General features: G+C 37.9%; 1 protein-coding gene across 5 annotated transcripts in view; it reads left to right on the forward strand.

Moving 5' to 3' along the window:
• The window catches only part of DENND1B (DENN domain containing 1B), a 160815-nt gene that overhangs the window by 46665 nt on the left and 93959 nt on the right, over positions 1-20191 (forward strand). For all 5 annotated transcript variants that reach the window (XR_010611654.1, XM_065675314.1, XM_065675312.1 and 2 more), the window contains one exon: positions 11778-11827. Coding sequence is in view for 4 of the 5 variants with exons in the window: in XM_065675314.1 (XP_065531386.1) it covers positions 11778-11827 (50 nt within the window). In the remaining variant the exon portion in view is untranslated. The remainder of the gene's footprint in view (positions 1-11777; positions 11828-20191) is intronic.

A 20191-nucleotide genomic window follows, 5' to 3' on the forward strand; every position in this document is an offset into this window, starting at 1 on the left:
CTGCAGGCACGCTGTTAGGGGATGTATCTCCATTTGATGGCTTTGTTCTTTTGTTCTGATGAGGCTTTAAATACATGTTTCAAATGTTTATGCTAACTAGGTAGGGTTTTGCTTTGGGGGTTTTGTTTTTGTCAGTGAATGGTAAAAAGGATTTGAAGATTTTGTTACTTTTGTATTAGTAAGTTTGATTAGTATTTGGGTACATCGATATGAGAAAGGAGGAATGAATCAAATGACATTGCTAATTTTCAAAAGTATTTTTGTCTAAATGTTATACATTGTTGTTCGGTTCAAGGATATTTTGGAACCCTGAATCCTTGTGTTAACTTTGAGGAAAACAATGAACCCAGCTGAAATGATGGCAACTTTGTGCACTGCAAGTATGCTTTATAAGGTTAAGATAGTTTCCTGTGATTTCCTTACACTTTGTGTTTGAAATATTGTTTTTATTGAAGAAGACTGTGCATAAGACAGCACTGCTTTCTGTCTATGCAAATCACAGCTGATATATGGTGGGCAGAAAACCATTCAGAGGTGTATTTATAGTTGCTAACTGTGTTCTATGAGCAAAAAGAAATTAGTCCAATCCTGATAAATGTTCTGTGAAATAACTGCCCACCTAGACATGCTGGGAACACCCAGGATCACCGAGACCCTTACATCATTCAAGATGTAAATATTCCAAGATGCAGCCTCTCTTTTATAATTCATTCCAACAGAGACAGAATAAATCTTTGAGACTTTTATTTTCAAAATCATAAAAGCCCAATACTGAAAACTTGAAACTTCCTTGAAATTTTGAGGACAGGTGGCAACATCAAGTGTGCTTTTTTCCAGGATTGTGGTGGTTTTGTTTTATAGAGCTTTCAAGTTAAAAATGTTGAACTTGATCAGCATATGGTACTAGCTATCTTCATCTCTACCAGCTCTTTTGTTATCTTGTTATTGTTACAGGTTTTAATGACAGTTGTAAGCCATAGTTCTGGATGCAGGGGTTAGTCCACCCTGGGGAGGAGAGGGAGAAACAGCAGTGTGGATTATGGAAATATGAATTGATCTAAAAGCAGCTCTCTTGTAACAGAATGGGACTCAAAGAAAGACTGGGGAGAAGCTGGTGAAAAGACGATGGAATATGATGTGAAAATGATCATTTGAATGCTTTCCTTTTCATTCCCAGCTGCTGTGTTCTGGTGAAAAGGCATGCATTTGTATATCTTAAGGCTGGGTGAAAAAGGGCCAGATGAATGGAATTACTTGTTAGATATGTTTTCGAGTCAAATAAATTATGTGCATTTTAATAGACTGTATGCATATGTTACCCATTTTTTTTTTAATCATACAGCTGTGATATTGGGGGACTACATTTTGTAGAAATGTTCTTTCCTCTGTTTGCTCAAATAAGTACAGCATTAATAATATTTGACTGTCCTTCAAATATTCTCTATCAGCCTATCAAAAATAACTGTTAGCAATTTGGCTTATTTCTACAGCCTTCAGCAATGTGCCAAACTGAAGAAGAAAAAACTAACTGATGGCTGAAACAGTGATGACAATCATTTGGAATGTCTTCCAGAAAGATTGCCAAATTGTCACGTGTGATGTTGTTGATTGTCCTCAACTGCCCTCAGAATATTCCATTCTGATGGCACCTAATTTCTTGTTCCGTGCTACCTCATGCTTTCTCATCTACTTGCTTAGAACCCTCCATCCTCTTTAGTCTTCAGTATGTTGCCTGTTTTGCTTTACCATTTTCAGCTTTTGTCTCTCTATCTTACTGCTGGTCTTTGAGAAGTATCTGAAGTAGCGCAGGCTCTTTTTATGCTTGATATTGGATGTAACATTCCTGAATCCTGTGTTTGGTTCTTGGCTCTTGTTCTGCCTTTTTTGATTATAGTTTTCTGCAGAGCTGGGAGAGCATTTGGGACACATTGGTTCACTGTTACTGCTACAAGTATTTGAAGTGTCACTTCAAACAATCTTCTTATACTTTTTTAAATATAGCTTTCTTTTACGTATTATTTATATTAGGAAATGGTCTGGGATCAAATGTCATAATCCAAGTACAATGAAATCACAGAACCAGGGCACTCTAGTGCCGAAGATTGAGATCTGCTGGGGCTGAAATCAGGAACTGGAGCAGGCAGAGGACTTTGCCAGCAACAAGAGCAAGGCAGGGGTGATCAGTGGGCTGCAGCTGGAGTGGTCCAGACTATGTGGTTTGGGATCTTGGAGGAGGAATTATGTGAAAGTGAAGCAGCTCCAGGCAGGTGATCAGGAAGGAAGAATGCATGAATCCATCAGAATCTTATTTCTGGTGCTCATTACTTCTGTATAAGTTTCCAAGGCATTGTGAACTACTTGGCTGGTAGACTCTTCTTCTTCCTTAAGCAGAGGTGTTGAGTTTCTTGGTTTTGTGTGTCAGTTTCTGTCTGCAATCATTAATAAAAATCAGTAACAAAAGACCCACATCTGAGAAATAACCTGTCTCCGAGGTTACAGACCATACTTATCTCTGTCCTTGACCTTCAGTTGTTACTCATGACCATTATTAGAGAAGACATACTGGGCCAATGCAGACTTGCTGCATCAGTTCTTGAATTTTAGACTAAAGTCAGGAGGAGGGAAGACTTCGTTCAATTTATGCAGAAATCCTGCTGTAGGAACAGGATTTTTACTGATTTTCAGGGTAGTGAGGTTAGACTTGAGAGTTTCTTCCCTGAGCATGGGCAGTTTCATTCTTCTGGATCAAAGTGAAGTTGAAAATCTTCCTGGCTGTAGCTGCTTGTGCCATCTGGTTTGGTGGTAGAAGCTGCCTTCCTTTCCTCTCAGCTGTTCAAAGTTGGCTTTTGCTATATCAGAGGCCTAAGCTAAGCTGATTGACTTTGTACTGAAGTGGCTGATGGATGCTCACATGTAGAAACATCAACCTGAAACTGTTGCAGAGTAATCTCTAGCAAAGAAGCTGTAGCAGGGAGTCAGGTCTGGATAGGCTCAGCCATAGGCAAAGTGAATGCACATTGTGCATCTCCTTGAGAAAGAATGCATCTAATTGTATGTACATTGCGGTTTATGTTTTGCAGTAGTCATCTGTCTGCATCTGGTAACACAAGCACTTCAAAATTATGCTTGTTTGCTTCCTCCGTGTCCCTCTTTGGTTTTTGAGTTGTTTCATCTCTCTTCCATTTTTCAACACTGTTGATAATATCTGAATTTAGTGCTGAAAAGCTATTGCTGCAGGTGATTCTTTTTGAGCTGTAAGACTTAGAATTTGACCTATGCTGCCTGTAAAACAAAAACTGACTTCCTTTAAAGAAAATCACAAATAACTGTAACTATGAAATGATAATCCTAACAGGTTCCTCACAAGCTGATTTCCTTTCTCAGTTCCTTTTGGCTGTGGATTCTTCTAGCTCAAGAAACTGGGCCCACATGTTTATTTGGTTTCACTACCCTTTACAACATAATGCTATTCCCCAACTTCCCCTACTACTGACACAACTGTGTGACCTGGCATGCTCCTCCACAGCACTGCACATTTAAGAGTTGGATGAGTGCAGTCAGGGCTTTGCTTTTGGACTGTCTCACCTTATTTGTCTGCATAAGTCACTCTTTACTGCAGATGTTTTCTTTTGGTGTGGCACCCAACTTCTTCATTAACTTATGTAATACTTCATTCAGTATGTACTTTTAAGTTTCTGAGTTGCCAGCAAAATCAGGATTTCATCAGGGCATATGCGGTATGGTGATTTCATGAAAAAATCAGTGGATAGTTCTGTTTCTGGAAGACCATCTTCTGTCATTATAAGGCACAGTTTCAGTCCCCAGCCTGGGCTGGCCAATTTTTGCATATAAACAACCTTCAGAGATGGTGCTGACCTTACTGTGTACATCAGTACTGGGTATTTACTGGGCAGACCAGTTTTTCAGTAGAGGCTTCCTAGGCAAGGAATGACATCCTACTATTTACAGACACTGTCTCAGGGCTTGTCTTTTTGGTAACTAATGCGGTACTTCTTATTTATGCTTAGGATGTAGCTCAGAAAAAGGAGCGATTTTGTTTGTTGCGCTTGGGCTGCTACTCCCAATTTGGCTGTTGTAGTCATAATGTTTGCTTGCTTCTGCAGTACGCCTGGGTGAAAGCGTAATGGTTAGAGAACTGAGGGAAGTTTAAGGAAGGCGGGGTTTTTAGCTTGGTTAATTTTTTTTACCTCTCAGCCTGCAAAAACATGTTTCATGGAAAAATTGAGGCTTTTTACTGATGGCACTAAGAGGAGACTTGAAAGAACTGCAGTCTTTAAAAAAAAAGATTGCTGGTTTTACTTCCAAAAGTCTGGCAATCCCTGATCACCTGTACTAAAAAGACAACACAGTGCTGTGTGTGGATAGCAACTGTTATCTAATTTACAAGGTAAATCCATTCAGCTGCTTTCTCCTTTCTGCCTCAGAAATTATCTTCTTTTCTTGCCTCTGAGGTGCTGCGTGTTGTGAGTCTTCTGCCTTGGCTACTTCCATAAAAATTGTAGTTGCTTCTTTTCATTCCATTCCTTTATAATTAGTACTATGCACAGTTTGAAGGGTCTGAAATGCTAGCATTTATGGAGGAAAAAACAAGTATTTGGAACAGAATATGCTTGGAGTTGAAATGAATCTGTATCAAGTGTCATCGAGAGTAGAGTTTGACATGCTTGAAATTTCATTACTTTTCAGTATATTTTATTTCTGTGGAAATGCAGCTATTTATTATTTGTAATATACTTTTATAGTTAATTTTTATTTTAAAAATTGCTTTTCTTGATGATAGAGAAGCAAGTCTTGCAAAAAGTAGCCTTTTGAGCCAGGCACCAACTACTTACGATATTTCTTGATATCATTTTGCAGGCGTTTCTGGGAGTGCAAACTTCACTTTAAAGCAATATATTGAATAGGTGTAGAGCTGGGTAATTTGCAAATATGGTTATTTCTGTCCTGAGCTATCAGAGTATTCTGTGGAATTAAAAAAATGAACAGGTAAAACAAATAAATAAGAATCAGTTTTAATATGTGCTTTACTTTATGCTGGTTATTTTTTCACCACTGAAGAAGAAGCATCTGAACAGGATATGCAGGAGGTTTTCAGTGTTGCTGCCAAAATTGCCTCTGACTGGTATAAGCAGTGGGAAATCTTCAGACATCTTGAGTGAAACCAATATTGCTGCCCTCTTAGCTATGCAGGGTGACATGGATTTTAACCTGACCTTCAAAGACTTGCATACTTGGGTTTTTAAAGTGATGTCTACTTTATGTCTAGTTTAAGACAGTTTTTCTGTTGACTTTCCATATCATAGAATCATAGGTTAGTGTTGGAAAGGACCTTAAGATCATCTAATACCATTCCCCGATTCTGTCGCTGAAAGAGCATATTAATAAAAAGTCTCTTTTCCTTACGGCATGATGATAGAAAATTGTCATTTATGTCATACTCTGGTGTCCTTGTACAAAATGTAGTGAACTTTCTTTAAGAAAATACTTTACCACCTTAGAAGTTGAATGTTGCCCACACTGTAGTCTCCAGAGTGGAGACGGAAGAGCATATTTCCTGTTTTTCCCAGCTCTCTGATACTGCCAAGGGAATAATGGTTTCCCTGACCTGAGTCAGGGAGGTAAGAGGAAATTATTTGTTGGTGCATTAGATACAACTATTATATGTTTGGTAGAGTTGTATGGTGAAATTTATCTTCTTTTTGTTTGCCTTGCCAGTCATATGGGTAGATTGTAATGTTTCAGTCAATGCCTGTTCCAATGGGAATTTTCATTGGGAAGAATAACATTGTCAATTTTTATGTTTTTATCATGAGTTCCAGGAAAGTTGAAGGTTTTTTTTCTTAAGCAGGAAAATTAACCTGTGCTGAACTTGATACTGTTTTAGCTATTCTGCTGTTTGTAACTGAGATTGTTATTTTAAAGTGAACTTTGGGTCCCTGTATGCTATGCTGGACACAACTATGACTAAAATATGCTTTATTTTTAGCCGGTTACATGATGAGAGCCAGAAAAAATTAGACAAATAGACTTCAACATTTTATAGCTTACTAAAAATCTCTGAATTTTTAAACTTACTCTGTGGCTGTTTATGTAGTTATGGAGGCCTGATAATGACTTCCATGCTTTGGACATTTAGATTTCTGGGATTTCCATGAATGTAATCTAAGGTTAAATGTTTTTATTATTCAAACCATTTGGGCCTGCCGTTATTGTAGCTACATTTTTTTTTTTTTTTTCTGATGAGATTTTTAGCAGAGGTAAGAGCTAAGTCTTTGAAATAGAACTACTGCTGCTGGCTTCACATGGGTCCCTGCTGTGGGTGTGTGCAGCTTCAGAGGAAGGAAAAAGAAAAGTCAGTGGCTAGGACAGAGCCTGCCTTTTCATCAGCTGTTTCATGTGGCAGTATTAGAATTTCACCTTCATTGAGCCATAATGATGAAGGCCTCAACACTACAAGATACTAAGCAGCTTGGCTTTGATTTAAGAATGAATCTAAATCTGTGCTTAATTTTAACCATTTAAATATTCCTATCGAAGTCACAAGATTGAGTCAGAAATAAATGTCATGAGAGTCTTAAATCTCAAGTAGATCGCTTATTGGTGTGTTTGGACTGGCACAGGGTGACTGAAAACTACAGTGAGGAATGGTGAAATAGAATCCCCTGTGAGGAAAGATCAGAGAGTAAGTTGTGTTAAGAGTGAAGAAGAGAGGACATTGGAGATGGAGAACTGACTAGGGAAAACTGAAAGGAAGAACCAAACCAGAGACCTGCAGGTGTTTCAAGAGAAGACATTTGAGGAGAGGTTTGTAGGGAGAGGAAATTCTACCAGGAAGAAAATAAGAGTTTTGAAGGACAATTAAGTGAAATACTGAAATAAGACTAGGAAGTAGCTTTTGTCAACAAGTGGGGGAAAAAAGGGAGACTATTTTATCTTTGTCATGTCTACTTTAATAAAGACTGACAAAAGAGAGAATTTTCAGTGAAAAGTGGTGAGGAAAAAGGATTTCTGAAAAATAAGGTAGAGAAATCAAAGACAAACAAAAGCTAGAAAAATATTGTTACCGAGAAAGAAAACAGTTGAGGAAGTAATGATCATGGGGGGAGTGGTAGAGCAAAAGCGTTTTATTAACAAAGCAAATGACCATTTCTTTGTGCTGTTATAATTGGTATTTCTTTGGCTGATTTATACCTCAAAACAGAATAGAGAGATGAGGTTGGTTAGATGATAGATAGTAGATAGATGCTAGTTTATATGGATGACTTTGGTAACTTGGTTCAGATTCTGGAATTAAATAATTCAAATTTTCTTGGTTGCTGCCTGTTTTATTTAGGCCATTTCTTCCCTGTGTATCCTGATGTGTCTCTGGAATGGACACAGTGTGACTGTGTCTCAGTGTAAGGCTGTACCCTTTCTTCTACAGAGATGATCTTTCCATATGTAGAATTGACGTGGGGGAGAACCCACCAGCTTGCTTGAGGAGGTCTTTTGCTGCAGAAAAAGACAAAAAGAATTGTAAGGTAACAGGACTCTCTTTTTAAAAACAGTGTTTAAACTGCTGTTTATGAATGCTGTTACTGTTCAGTGTTCTGGATACCTGAAGATATTCCCATTAGGGAAGACTTTTCAATCCTTTCACAGGGATGCCCTTGGAAGGAATCGGGTTCTTTGAGCTTCCCACTTAAATACACACCATAGAATTTGTTAGAATAAGAAAAAAATGCTGAGGTGAATAATTCCTACATCCTTCTAACCTCAGAAATTAATGAGGTTAAACTTCAATACTTAAATATTTCAGTAGTATAATAAAGTGATGAACTCATCGACATGAAAGAAGGTAACTGGTTGAAATGCTAAGTTAAAGTGGTAAAACCCTACTCATACCTGTATAGAGGTAGATTAATAAACTGATTCTGTAAAATGTTTCAAATCTGGTGCAATTTTCCTGTAGAAGCAGCTCCTGTACCCTCTTCTAGCTCGAGAGAGGTCACACTGTGTCTTGTTCAAGTGGAAAAAGAAGCATCCTTCCAAATCACTGTGCTCTACAATGTATACTGAGCAGCAGTGAAGGTTTCATATGCTTGCATCAATTGACTGTGATATTATTAAAAATAAGTAACTGCCATTCTAATTAGTAAAGAATATGGTGTACATCTTGAATCTAACCAAAATGAATCTAGTGAATATGGTGTATATCTTGAATCTAACCAAAATGAATCTAGTGAATACGGTGTATATCTTGAATCTAACCAAAATTACTGACTAACCAGTAATTTCACTGAAGGGCAAGACTGAGTTATTCAGGAGCTTTTCTCCAGAAAGCTTGTATGTATGAGCTCAGAAGTATCTTCTACCACCTTTCACATTGCTTTATAAAATGTGGATACACAGAATTAGTTGTATGAGTATCAAAAGAAACAAGGAATGCTAAATCATTTTTACTTTTTAGACCTCTCTAATATCGTTTCAGTGTAGAGCCAGTAATCTTGGCCAGGCCAGGCTGGAGTTGGGTGGTGCAATTGATAAAAATGAGTTAATAAAACCATTGGACCATGAGCCTGTGAGAGGGCAAGTTTCTGCTGCTGTGCTACAGGCATAAACGAAGTATTTTCTTAAATGCCATTTCCGTTTTTAAGTGTTTTGCAAGGGAAGCACCATGCTGTAGTTCACATTATATTTTATGATTTTCTTCTTGGAACATGTATAAAGAATGAGGTAGTTTAAGTGTGCAATTAAACTCAGTTGTATATGCAACTACAGATGTTTATGCAAATAGTCATCTTTTATTTATGTGTGGGTTTTGGTTTTTTTAATTTTCATTTACAACATGGTTATCATTTTCCCCCATATACAATTCCTTTCCTTTATGACACAGGGGCTGTTTCCGAAAGCACTAATACTGTGATAACCAGAGGAGGAAATAATCATGGGACATGTGATTCAAGGGTATTTTGCTTTCTGAAGACTTGTACAACCTTTTTTCTTCGGAAATACATGTATACTTTTATGAAGCTAAGAAAATGAAAGTCAGTAAGCGTGTTGGTCTTCTGCTGGGCATTTGTATGTTGGCTCAAGAAGTCCTGGCTGAGTTATAAATCCTTGAAAATGATGACCCATTAGGAGACTAAGTGGAATTTTATTCAGTGGAGGGGTTACTGAAAGTATCAGCTGTGATTGTACAGGAATAGTGACTCTGTATGTGAATGTGTGTATAATGTCATTTGCATTTTAAATGTGTCTAGGAGCATCTCAGGGGCATCTTGTTTTCTTCCATTTTAAAAATCTGAATAGCACCTGCAATTAAGGGAGAAAACCGAGCCCTGGAAGCTAGGTAGGACTTCCATCTATTGATCTGTGTAAACCCGGCTTAGGCTGTCAGGGGAGAAGCAGTCAACTGCTGAGCTGCTTTGTCACTGACATAAGCTGAGAGAGGATTTTTTTTGTGTGTCTATACTGTTTATACACCAGTCTATAGACCTGCTGGCTGGTTGAATTTTAAAGAGCGTGGAGGTTTAAAGACTTGTCCCCTGAGGGATGCTCCTGCCAGTTGGGAAGCGAGCTGAGGCTGCTCTGCAGAAGTTGTGTGCACGTGTGCTGGCTGGGGGAGGGACAGGGAAATGTGGTCCTGCAGCTCAGCCCGCAAAACACTGCAAAACATACCCATAATTTTCAGGTTGTTTAGTCAAAATATTGAACTAATATGTTTGGGTTTTATTTTGTTTTTATTTTCTTTCTCTTGTGTGATAATTTATTCTAAGAGAATACAATGGGGAACATAAATGAATACATTTCCATACCAAATTCTGAGTCAGTGCTAAGCTCACCAGGCAGCAATTAAAATCCTCAGTAGCAAGGAGAAAATGACTTCCTGTAGTGTGAGAATAGGTGGAGATGTGGAAGGAGAACTTAAGTAGAATATAAAATGCTATTTATTTGGAAAGAGAGAAACAAGCTTTGTGAACCTGAAGTAGGGGACAATTTGGACATGCTTAGGAAATTTCTGAGTTAAAAGTTCTGATTAGCATGTTCTGCTTGCTTTCTTTTGTCAGAAGCTTTTATTACTACTACCAGCATCCTGTATGCTTGTTTCCTGCCACAGAAATGAAAATGTTTACCTGCCCTGTTTGTGTTTTGTCCTTCACCCTTCTGCAGTGGCCATTCACAACAGTCAGAATGGTGCTTGAGGTGGTTCTTTTGGAGTATATTATATGTACTGCTGTTGTTCATAATTAATAACCTTTCCCCAAAAAATTACATGTGGCTTTCATGCCCTTCTTTATCTGTGCTGACAGAGTAAAAGTTACAATGATTTCTTGAACTCCCTTGTATGACTTACAAATCCTAGAAAAGTTGACTTTTCCCTTTTGGTACTATACAGTGATTTACTGGGGCACATCATACACCTTTTAAATGTTGCAACAAACACATGCTTGTTGTACTCAGAAGCAGCTTCTTCCTGAGCTATTCGTCCCTTGCTGATTAACTTGCATGGGTTCTTCATGTTTTACACTATCCACTGAGGCAGGGAAATGTTTGAAGTAAATAGACATTGTGGTGTGTAGGAATTTAAATACATAATTTTCCCTAATGGGAGTTGACTGTTCAACATGCAGTAAACAGAGAGCTCAGGCTGGAGAGTGCGAACATCTTAGATCAAGTTCTTAAATCCCCATGTGCAGCTCTGTAAATTTGCAATCAATATGCATCTTTCTGAAAGCACACACCTTGCGGAATAACTCGTATATATACAGCAGTATATGTCTGTTAGTCTGCTACAGAAAGGGAATTCTGTAGCTTTGACCAGCTATGTTGATGTTATCTCTTCTTAGCTGAAGCACTTCACAGAGGGTTTGTTTTCCCAGCTGGGAGCACAGAAATACAACCTGTATTTTTTTCTGGGATCTTGCAAAGTTGATGTTTAATATTTGCTGCTAAGAACTGATCTGGTAATCCACGTCTTTTATTTTAAATAAAGAAAAATGTTGACTGGTATGAGAGCATTTTTATATTTTAATTAACACATTTTATTTGCCACTAAACAGCTTCTGAAATAAAATTCTGCAAGAAAGAGTAACATTATCCTTTCGTATTATGGTACTAATGTAGATCCAGTGGATTTCCCCCCTTTCCTTTATTAATAGCAAGGCTTGTTTGTGAAACCCAAAGGGTTAATCATATAAATTTCTCCTTTGGACCAGCAGACGATTTTCATCATTTTCAGCATTTGACTATGGAACATGTATAGAGTTGTTATACCTCTCTGTAATTCATTCTGCTGCCAACTTCATTCCCTTTTCTCTGCCTGCATTTTAATTGAAACAACATTTGTATTTTTGAGCCAGGATCTGTCAGAAGTCCCTGTGGCTAGTCTGTGGTACAAGTAGCAGCAGACGTGGCTTACCCATATGGTGTGGTGCTTCTTGTAAAATCCATATGGCCTTGTTGAAGGGAATCCCAGCGGGGATGTGAAGGGTGTTAATACCCTTCAGGCCAGGCCTTTCCCTCCTGGGGCTTCTATGGCATTGTCTTTGCAATCTGCTAAAGCACAAACTTAATTCCTTTTTAATAATCAATTATTTCAGTCCAGGAACGTGTGCTGTATTTTTTGCAATCATATATTCCTTGAACTTATTAGTTGTTATGGGTATTTTTGTGTATTTTTTAAAAGCAAGCTGTAGTTTCTAGCAACTGCCCTAAAAGCCTTTCAAAAGCCTTTTCAAAAAGCCTAACTTTCTTTCTTTAACTTGTGTTTACAGGAAGTGCTGAACAGCATTCCAAAGTTCTGCTTTCCTTTTGACGTTGAAAGGTATGTGTTACAGTTAGCTTTTAGTTAAAAATATACCCTAGAAATCGATATTTAGTGTAATTGCAAGGGAAGATGTAAAGAAAAGGAAAACATATTGTACCCCCTGAACTTGCACCTGCAGATGCATGTCCTTTGTTGTTCAAGTAAGTCTGAAATCGCTAGTAAGAAATCATCACAGCAAAATGCAACTTTTACAGAATTTTGGGGATATCTCTTTTGAGGTAGAGCTATGTTCCGGCTCCCAGTTTTGTCCATTATAATTGTAAACACCATCTGTGTTGTATAAGGATATAACTTAGTTTCCTTCAAACAGCAAGCATCTTAAAAAAAGTTAATTACGGTGCACCAGTATATAAAACCTCACTGAGCAGTACTGCAAACATGTTGTTTGAGTTCAAAGGAATGAAGACTTTAATTGTGTGGAAGTAACTGAATATGCAATTCATTTTTCTCAAAGAATCAAGACTATTATTTATAATTAATTAGCCCTTACCTTTCTGCTATCAGTTATAATGTGGCTTCCATGTAATGCTGTCAGTCATTTAAATTGTTCATATAAAACATTTTTATTAAGAAAATATTTATTTAGCCTTGTCAAAACGAGTAATGGAAATGAAGTTAATAAATTGTACTCAGTTTGAAAAACTCATATTGTCTAAATAAGCAAAGATTGAATTAGAAGCTTGATCTGCATAATTAATGGAAGATACACCCAACTAGTGTGCAGGCTGAGCTGGTTTCAGAATAACATTGGCATCAGTTGCAGATGGAGACTCAAAAGATGAAAAGGATCTATTGGATGCAGGAAGCTGCTATCAGTGGAGTAAAAGATAGTGTCTGTATAGAGGAAAGAAGAGAGGCTTAGCAGAAAAACATTGTCAGAATAGTTCTTCATAAACACAACTTCCCTGAAGTAAAGTAGGTCCACTTGGTCTTTTATAGTTGAATTTAATTAAGTTGTTTGGGTTTTGAACTGGTTTAATCTCACTGTCCTTTAAGCTGTTTTAATGACTCAACTAATATGGTTGTCATTGTTAGCTGTAAAGCATTAAAGTCTTTAATGTGCTTAAGATATGTACCGAATTCTGTTTAAAATTGGTAATGAAGATGAATAATGGAAATAAAATTTGAGGATAACAGAAAAAGGTGAGGCTCTGTTGCTGCCATCCAGTGGCAAGAAGATAACCAGTGGCAACAAATACTTTCAAATAACTCATCTTGCATTAATTATCTCTGTTGAACCATTCAGAAGACAGTTGCTTGTATGAGATGGATAAGCTTCATCAGTAAACTGTGGGAATGTGTGAATTTGTAGCATAGCTAGGTTTGTATTTTAGCTGGATATCTGAAAGGGGGAAAAAAAAGAAAAAGGAAAGAAAAAGTTATGGGATGTTTGTTATTTGTTTGTTAATACTATGCAGTGCCCCCCTCCCCAGACACGCTTTTTGACTCTTGGCCTCAAACTTGACTGTAAAGCAGTGCTCCCGAAGGTGCAAAATTTCTACATATTTCATAAAAACTGGCAGTCAGACAGAAGGAGGAGAGGTTCTTGGAAGCCGAGATATACTGATGAGGGGAACAAAATCTGTTGTATTTGGTCTGGCCTGCTAACTGCTCAGGCAATAAGTACTGTGATATCTTTAAAATCAGCCAGGGCACTCACAGCTTCTTGCGTAACTGGGAACTGAGTTCTAGGGGGTTTGTGGGAGAACCAAAGGCAATGTGGGATCATGAGAGTCTAAAAGAGTGCAGACAAGGAGGAGGAGCAGAGCTATTATGGGACGGATATGCTGGAAGCTCATTCAAGAAAGCAGACAACTGTTTACTAGCACATTATTTGTGTGAATGACTTACTGGCTGTGTGGTTTATTTGCTACTTATTACTCGGTTCAAGCACGTTCTATAATGTAGAGATACATTGCCACTTTTTAAGAAGAAAAGCAGTTGTCTTCCATGTTTTTTGTTTTGTTTTGAAATTTGGACTGATAATGGAAAGGATTGAGAAGAACACTGCTAAAGCTCCTTTTCATACTGCCTATTTTTTTTTCTTCTTCAAAGGCTGATTAAGATGTGACAAGCATTTTAGTTTTTGTATACCCATAAATGTGCTTTTCTCTTCTCTGGTGATGGACCTCAGTCATGATAGACCATACACCTGATAACTCCAAGTAGGTTACAAGAAGTTTCAATGAATCAAGAAAGCTTTGAAGTGAAACACAAAGTATCCGTTTCATGGGTTGAGCATATTGTACTTTAGAGGGCTTAGTTTCTCAACCTGTTTTACGTGAACTGTACATACAGAAACTGCTTCAAGCAGTATCCAATCCTGATAAGAGTTAGAAATTATCAGTGCAAAAGTGCTAACTTCCACTGATGCTGCTAAGATACCTAGAATAAAAAATGTGACTGTTCTGTAGATTGCTTCTGGGTTCCTAGTACAGGAAGAGCTGGAGGGAATGGAGTGTCTTTTCTGTTAACTAGCTAAATAAAACCCATTGGTGTAGGAAATCTATATTCTTCAAATTATGGAAATAGGAAAGTTAAAGCACGATTAAAGCAGGGTGGTAAGATCATCATCACCTGTTTTCTTCCAAATCACCTGTATTAATTAGTGAACATGAGAGATGTATTTGATTTTGTTTTATTCACTATGCTACAGTGATCGTAGACAGAGATCCAGATTTAGTTCTCACTATTTGGTGCTGCTTACATAATCTCTTCAGCCATACTTACTTTATCTCTTATGCAGATGTTGTAATTAACTGTACACTGCTTGTTCTAATTATCAAAATTGGGTTCTGTGAAAGGTGATTAAAAGTCTAGAGGTAACTTAACTCCCATTAGATTTAAACTGAAAGTCAAACCAGAAAATGTACGATAGTGTAATGTTTTGACCATGACTTAAACTTTTAGCTTTTATATATATATATATATATATATATATGAAAAACAAGCACATAATTTCATTACTGCTGGTTATGGCTTTTTATTTTGAAGGGGCTAAAAAAATTAGTTGCACCATAGTAGTTCTTGAGCCTTTGCTTCAAGATCCTATGAGGTTTTTTTGTGAATAAATTAGTTTAGGCCTAATAAATGGCAGAATCAAATAACATTTTAACAGTTTGCTTGTAGATATTTACGAATAAGTTCCCTTTCTTTGCCACAGAATGAATTTCTGTGTTACTTTTCATATGGAATTGGAAGAGTTAACATTTGAGAACCTAGAGATTTTAATTTCCTTTTAATGTCTGCTAAATTAAAATTACTACCTCAGAAGAAGCACTTTGTCCTCTCTCTTTTTCTTTGAATCCTTCATGTAAATTCTGCATGGTTTTCTTCACTTTTTCTTTCTCCAGAGGTCTTAAGTGTTTTCACTCTTGACCCAAAACTGAGTTGTAACTTTGCAGAGAGCCCACACCTCATGTCTGCATCTGTCAATTATTTAGCTGGGTGATGACTAGCGAGCGTGCATCTTCTCCTCTTGTTCCTTCTGGACCCATTTCATTTTCAGTCCAAGGTTGCACTACATCACTGCTCAGTTTGATCTGTGCTTTGAATCTCTCTCGTATGTCTCTGCTATAAATACTTCCCTTCCTCTGCCTTTTCCTTTTAAGGATGCATTTCTTCGGCAGAATGTGTAGCACACGTGCCATTTGAGCTAAGACTTTGGAAACTGCCTTTAGGATCAGCATGGACACAATGATACGTACCTCATTAATTTCCTCTATGGCGCTCACTCGATCACAGGGAAGTGTTATATTTTCAAGTGTAAGAAGTACTGCTGCTGCTGCAGATTACTCATTAGCAGTAGAATATTGCTCAGGTATGGGAATTACTGTGCATATTATTTAACTCATAATCTGTTAGGGTCAGTGAGTAATGATGGCAGGAATGACATCACTTTCACTCCTGTTCCTGGCTGATAGTGGTTTTGTTGATTGTTTCTGGTGAAAGTCTGTGTTTAGAAGCAGCTATGATCAAGACAAGTGCAAAACAGCAGCTGTGGAGATCAGTGGATTTGTAGATCTTGTGAAAGGCAATTATAAGATATCTTCCACAAAAATTTTTAAACAAAAATTTTTGCCTTCAAAGTGAATAGTTGCGAATGAAAAGTAAATAATTGAGAATGTAATTTAAGCTGAATGGATGAAGGTAAATAAACTGTACTATTTCCTGTATACTTCAGTCATTCCAGTCAGTTTGCAAAATGGGTTGCAAACTCAAAAATGCAGCAGCAGTATTATACAGCTGAGTTTTTTCCATCCTTTGTCTCATTGTATTATAGTATGTTAGTGTATAATTTAAAATGTACTTGTAAGAGAAGTCTTTGTAAGGACAGGTTGCAGTGTGCACTGTGCACAGTGGAAGATTGACTGTTGGTTTGGAATGTGGGTTTTTTGTTTTCTGTGTTTGTGCAGAAGTGGACTTGTCTGAGAGGAAACCTGGGCACCCAGAGGGAGCCACGGTGTGCTCTGATACATCCTTGGCCAGGTACTCTTGTGGACAGAGTAGGCTTCTGTTGTGACTTAAAGGCACCCAGTGAGACTCTTTACTAACTACTTGTGGTTTCCTTTAATGCTTCCATTGTGTTGAAAACAGAAGCCCAATTATAAGCTAACTATGCTTTTTATTTGTGGGAATTTTCTTACTTGGTGGTAGCTTTGTGCATTTTCATATCTTCTGTGTTTTCTTCCCATTCCTGTTTTTTCTGATGTGTAAGGATTTGGCGTTTCTGAGAAGTGGAGCTCAAGTTAGATAGCTCAGTTAGAGCAGATGAGCCCTCCACACAGGGAGCCTGAGTAGTGGAGTCATGGATCCTGGAGTGGACTTGGAAGTGGAGAAAATAGTCATAAAATCACAGAATGGTTTGAATTTGAAGGGACCTTGAAGGTCATCTAACCTTTAAACCCCTCTGCCTCAGGGCAGGGATGCCTTCCACTAGACCATGTTGCTCAAAGCCCTGTTCAACCTGGCCTTGGAAGCTTATATTTAGGGATTTGAAGGAGATGGCCCAATGTAAGGTTACCGTATCCCAGTCTTTCCAACAGCTTGTACCAGTACCCTTAACATATGTTTTTCAAATTCCTGCCTGAAACTGTTTCTAGCCTGTTCTCTGATCTGAGGAGAATTAGGATGAACGGTTGGTGGGGTTTGCTTTTCAGCATCAGACTGGGAGATTAAATCTATCTGAAATTTTCAGGTTTAGGTAGGAGCCACCAGAGCTTGACTCAGGACTGTGTACTTTAGTTACAGTAGTCAAGTACATGTATGTACAATGCCAGTAACTTTGTTTTATTTTTAAAAATAAGTGATCAAAATCTGTATTCACGTGGGTAAAATGTTTCATTTTTTTGAAACTCACTGAAAAAAAATGAATTTTCTGAAAAGTTTTCCTGAAATCCAAAACCCTTTAAAAATTTGTAAACTTAAAAATAAATAAATAAATAAAATATTCCAACATCATTTGTGTCCTAAACAGATTAATTTGAAAGAAGAGCAATTCTTACTGAGAACAAGGCATAAATTTAATTATTAGATGTGCTGGTTTTCATTTGAAGAGATTTAATTCCTGCCTTAATCATCTCTTTCAAGGCAGACTTAAAAAGAGGCCTGAGCGATGACTGTAGTACAAACAAAACTCTTTAAAATGACTCTTTAACTACTGCAAGGGTGCCAAGGAGCCTTTACTGCATTGTGTAGATATGTACCTAAAAATATTTTAAAACTACTTTTATTCCTATAGTGAACTGTAGTAACCTTGAAAGAGCCCATTGTAGTCTGCAGGGTTAATAAGTATTTACACACATTCTTTGCTATTAGTGATTTATTATTGTTAAACTAAGATTAAAAGCATGCAGGGCAAGAGTTGAAAGTAACTCAAAAGCAAGGCAGAGGAATGAGTGAGAAGGTCAGTGACGTCTGGGAATGACTTTTGCATGCTCTCCCTGCACAAGTGAGTAGATGGTGCTCTCTCCAAACAGCCGATTAGACCAGCATTTTGCAGACATTTTATGAAGCTCAGCCAGTTAATCCTGCACTCTGATAGCAAGTCTAGATAACATTTTGTGTAGGAAATTCTGGTACACAGTAATTGTGTTTTACCTGTGTTGATTTTCACATTAAGAAGACTCGAGAGGCATCGTTGTTGTGGTAGCCGCTACCTGCCTCTGAAAGTGAGATTTCTGAACAACCTGAATGTGCTGCACTGAAACAAAGAGAGGCATTAGCCCCAAGTCACATAGACAGTGTTTGTACACATGATGGTACATGCAGTATATGTTAAAACTGTACTGCTAGCGCTTCCTGTATATTTTATGTGTGTGATTTATCCATCGTGGTTATCTATTGATATAGAGAAATCCCCAGTCATCATTTGTTTCTGTAAGGCTTACATATAGTCAGTTTTAGTTCTGCTGAAGAGGAATAAAAAAACAGGCATCCTTGCCACCCCAAGACCTTAAGTGGCGTTCTCCAATTAGAAACCCAGAATTAACTCAGTATTTTAAATCTGGTCTGTGGTCTGGATGGGTGGTTTCTGGCTTGTTAGGTGTTCCTTTGAAACAAATGGGACCAAATGCAAACTTTTGGGTTCTTTGTGGAGATTCAGTTGTAGCGTTGGGGTTTTTCTCATTTCTAAAATCTGGTACATGCTGCTTGCATCCTCTTCTAAACTATGTGGGAAGCGGTTTTCAAGCTGGGACACTTTTGCGCTGTCTGTTGAAACATGGAGTTGTCTCTTTTGAAGAAGCAAAGGGACAATGTTGAGTTGGAGGTGGTGAGATGGCATTGGAATTGCATTCTGCTGAACTCGGAATTGGGCTGGGCTATTTCTGATAGAGAATATCAGAATTTAAATGTAATTTTTAAAGTGGTCTTGTGTAGTGACATGTTTAAGTACGCTGGAATTGCAGTGCCAGTTATTTTTCCATGTCGTCTTCATGTTTTGGGAAGGAAAGAAGCAAATAAATGAAAGCAAGATATCCTTACTGAGGTGTTTTTTGGGCTAAGGAGTTGTTTTTCAGCAGAGATGGACATCTATTAACAACTGCTTTTTGTGAATTATCAGTGATCTCTTTGGGTTAAGGTGGTGTGTGAAGACCGTAGGCTTAACCATGCCAGGTGTTTTGTTGTGTAAGAAAAAGCCAGTTTTGGCTGCAGAAAGCCCCAGGCATGATGGTGGGATGCAGCAGAGCAGAGACGGATGGTAGCAGGAGGCAGCCCTGGTCTCTTCATGGTGCATTAGCAGTTCTACTGACTAAGCCTGACTAGCTACTGTGGAATTACTGTGTAAGCCCCCAGCTCACTGTGCACTGGGATACTGAGATCATACTTCAGGTTCCAGTGGCAATCTGCTCTCAGGAATAAAGAGGAAAATGCAAAGATGGTGAAATAGAAAATAGAAAACTGCAGCATTGGCAGGGGAATTATAATGCACTGTTATTGATGGCTCTCTGTTGTATCAGGCATGATGTACAGGCAGTGTGCTAGCTATGCAGAACCTGAAAAACGAAGGACTGAATAAAAGCCATTGAGCTTTTACTGTGTTTGAAGAGCACACTAGGTTGTTCCAGTCTACTGAAGACAAGTGGGGAAAATTCTTGTTTTAATGATTTGAGTTTAATTACCTAGCTAAAAAAAGTCAGTTAATTATCGTGGGTTTCCAGTGATTATATTGGACTTAATGTAGCTTGTAATGTCATATGTGCTCAGCATAGGCTTTTCTTTTTTTCAGCCTAGTCACTGTATGTTCACAGTGGACCCAGACCAAACTGAAATGAGTGGGAGACTACAAGTGATATCACTTTAATTAATCATTTTTGTCACGCATGTGTTAAGCAGGATGATGTGCATGTGTCCCATGTAACTTCTCTAGCCCTTTGATCATCTGGCACTTCTTTCCTAGGAGGAAATTTTTATGTTTTATTTTGTTGGAGATTAAAGAGAAAACCAACAACCAAGCCCCCCCAAAAGAAACCAAACAGCTCGCAATAGGAAATCCCAACCCATAGGGCAGGGTATAAATTAAAAGAGTATTTTGTGCTCTTAGATTGGAAGACTGTGAGATCTATGGTGGTTCTCAGCTTCTCTGAGAATTAATTTTCAGCTTGATAGCTAAGACAACCACATATGTCGCATGTTAATTGTGGCCTTACTAGCAGGTGCTTAGGTATTCTGCTGTAGAAAGATCATGAAAGAATGGGAAAAGAACAGTGGACAATAGAATTACAGACAGAACTGCCGCATTTTATGTTTTCAAATCTATATACATGTGCCATCATAACTGTTGTTTTCATTTGGTTTTAATTAAATCTTTAAAGGTCGTTTCCAACACAAACCATTCTGTGATTCATTCTATGCCACATA

This window comes from Lathamus discolor, chromosome 3, assembly GCF_037157495.1.
Source record: "Lathamus discolor isolate bLatDis1 chromosome 3, bLatDis1.hap1, whole genome shotgun sequence".
Lineage (NCBI taxonomy): Eukaryota > Metazoa > Chordata > Aves > Psittaciformes > Psittacidae > Lathamus > Lathamus discolor.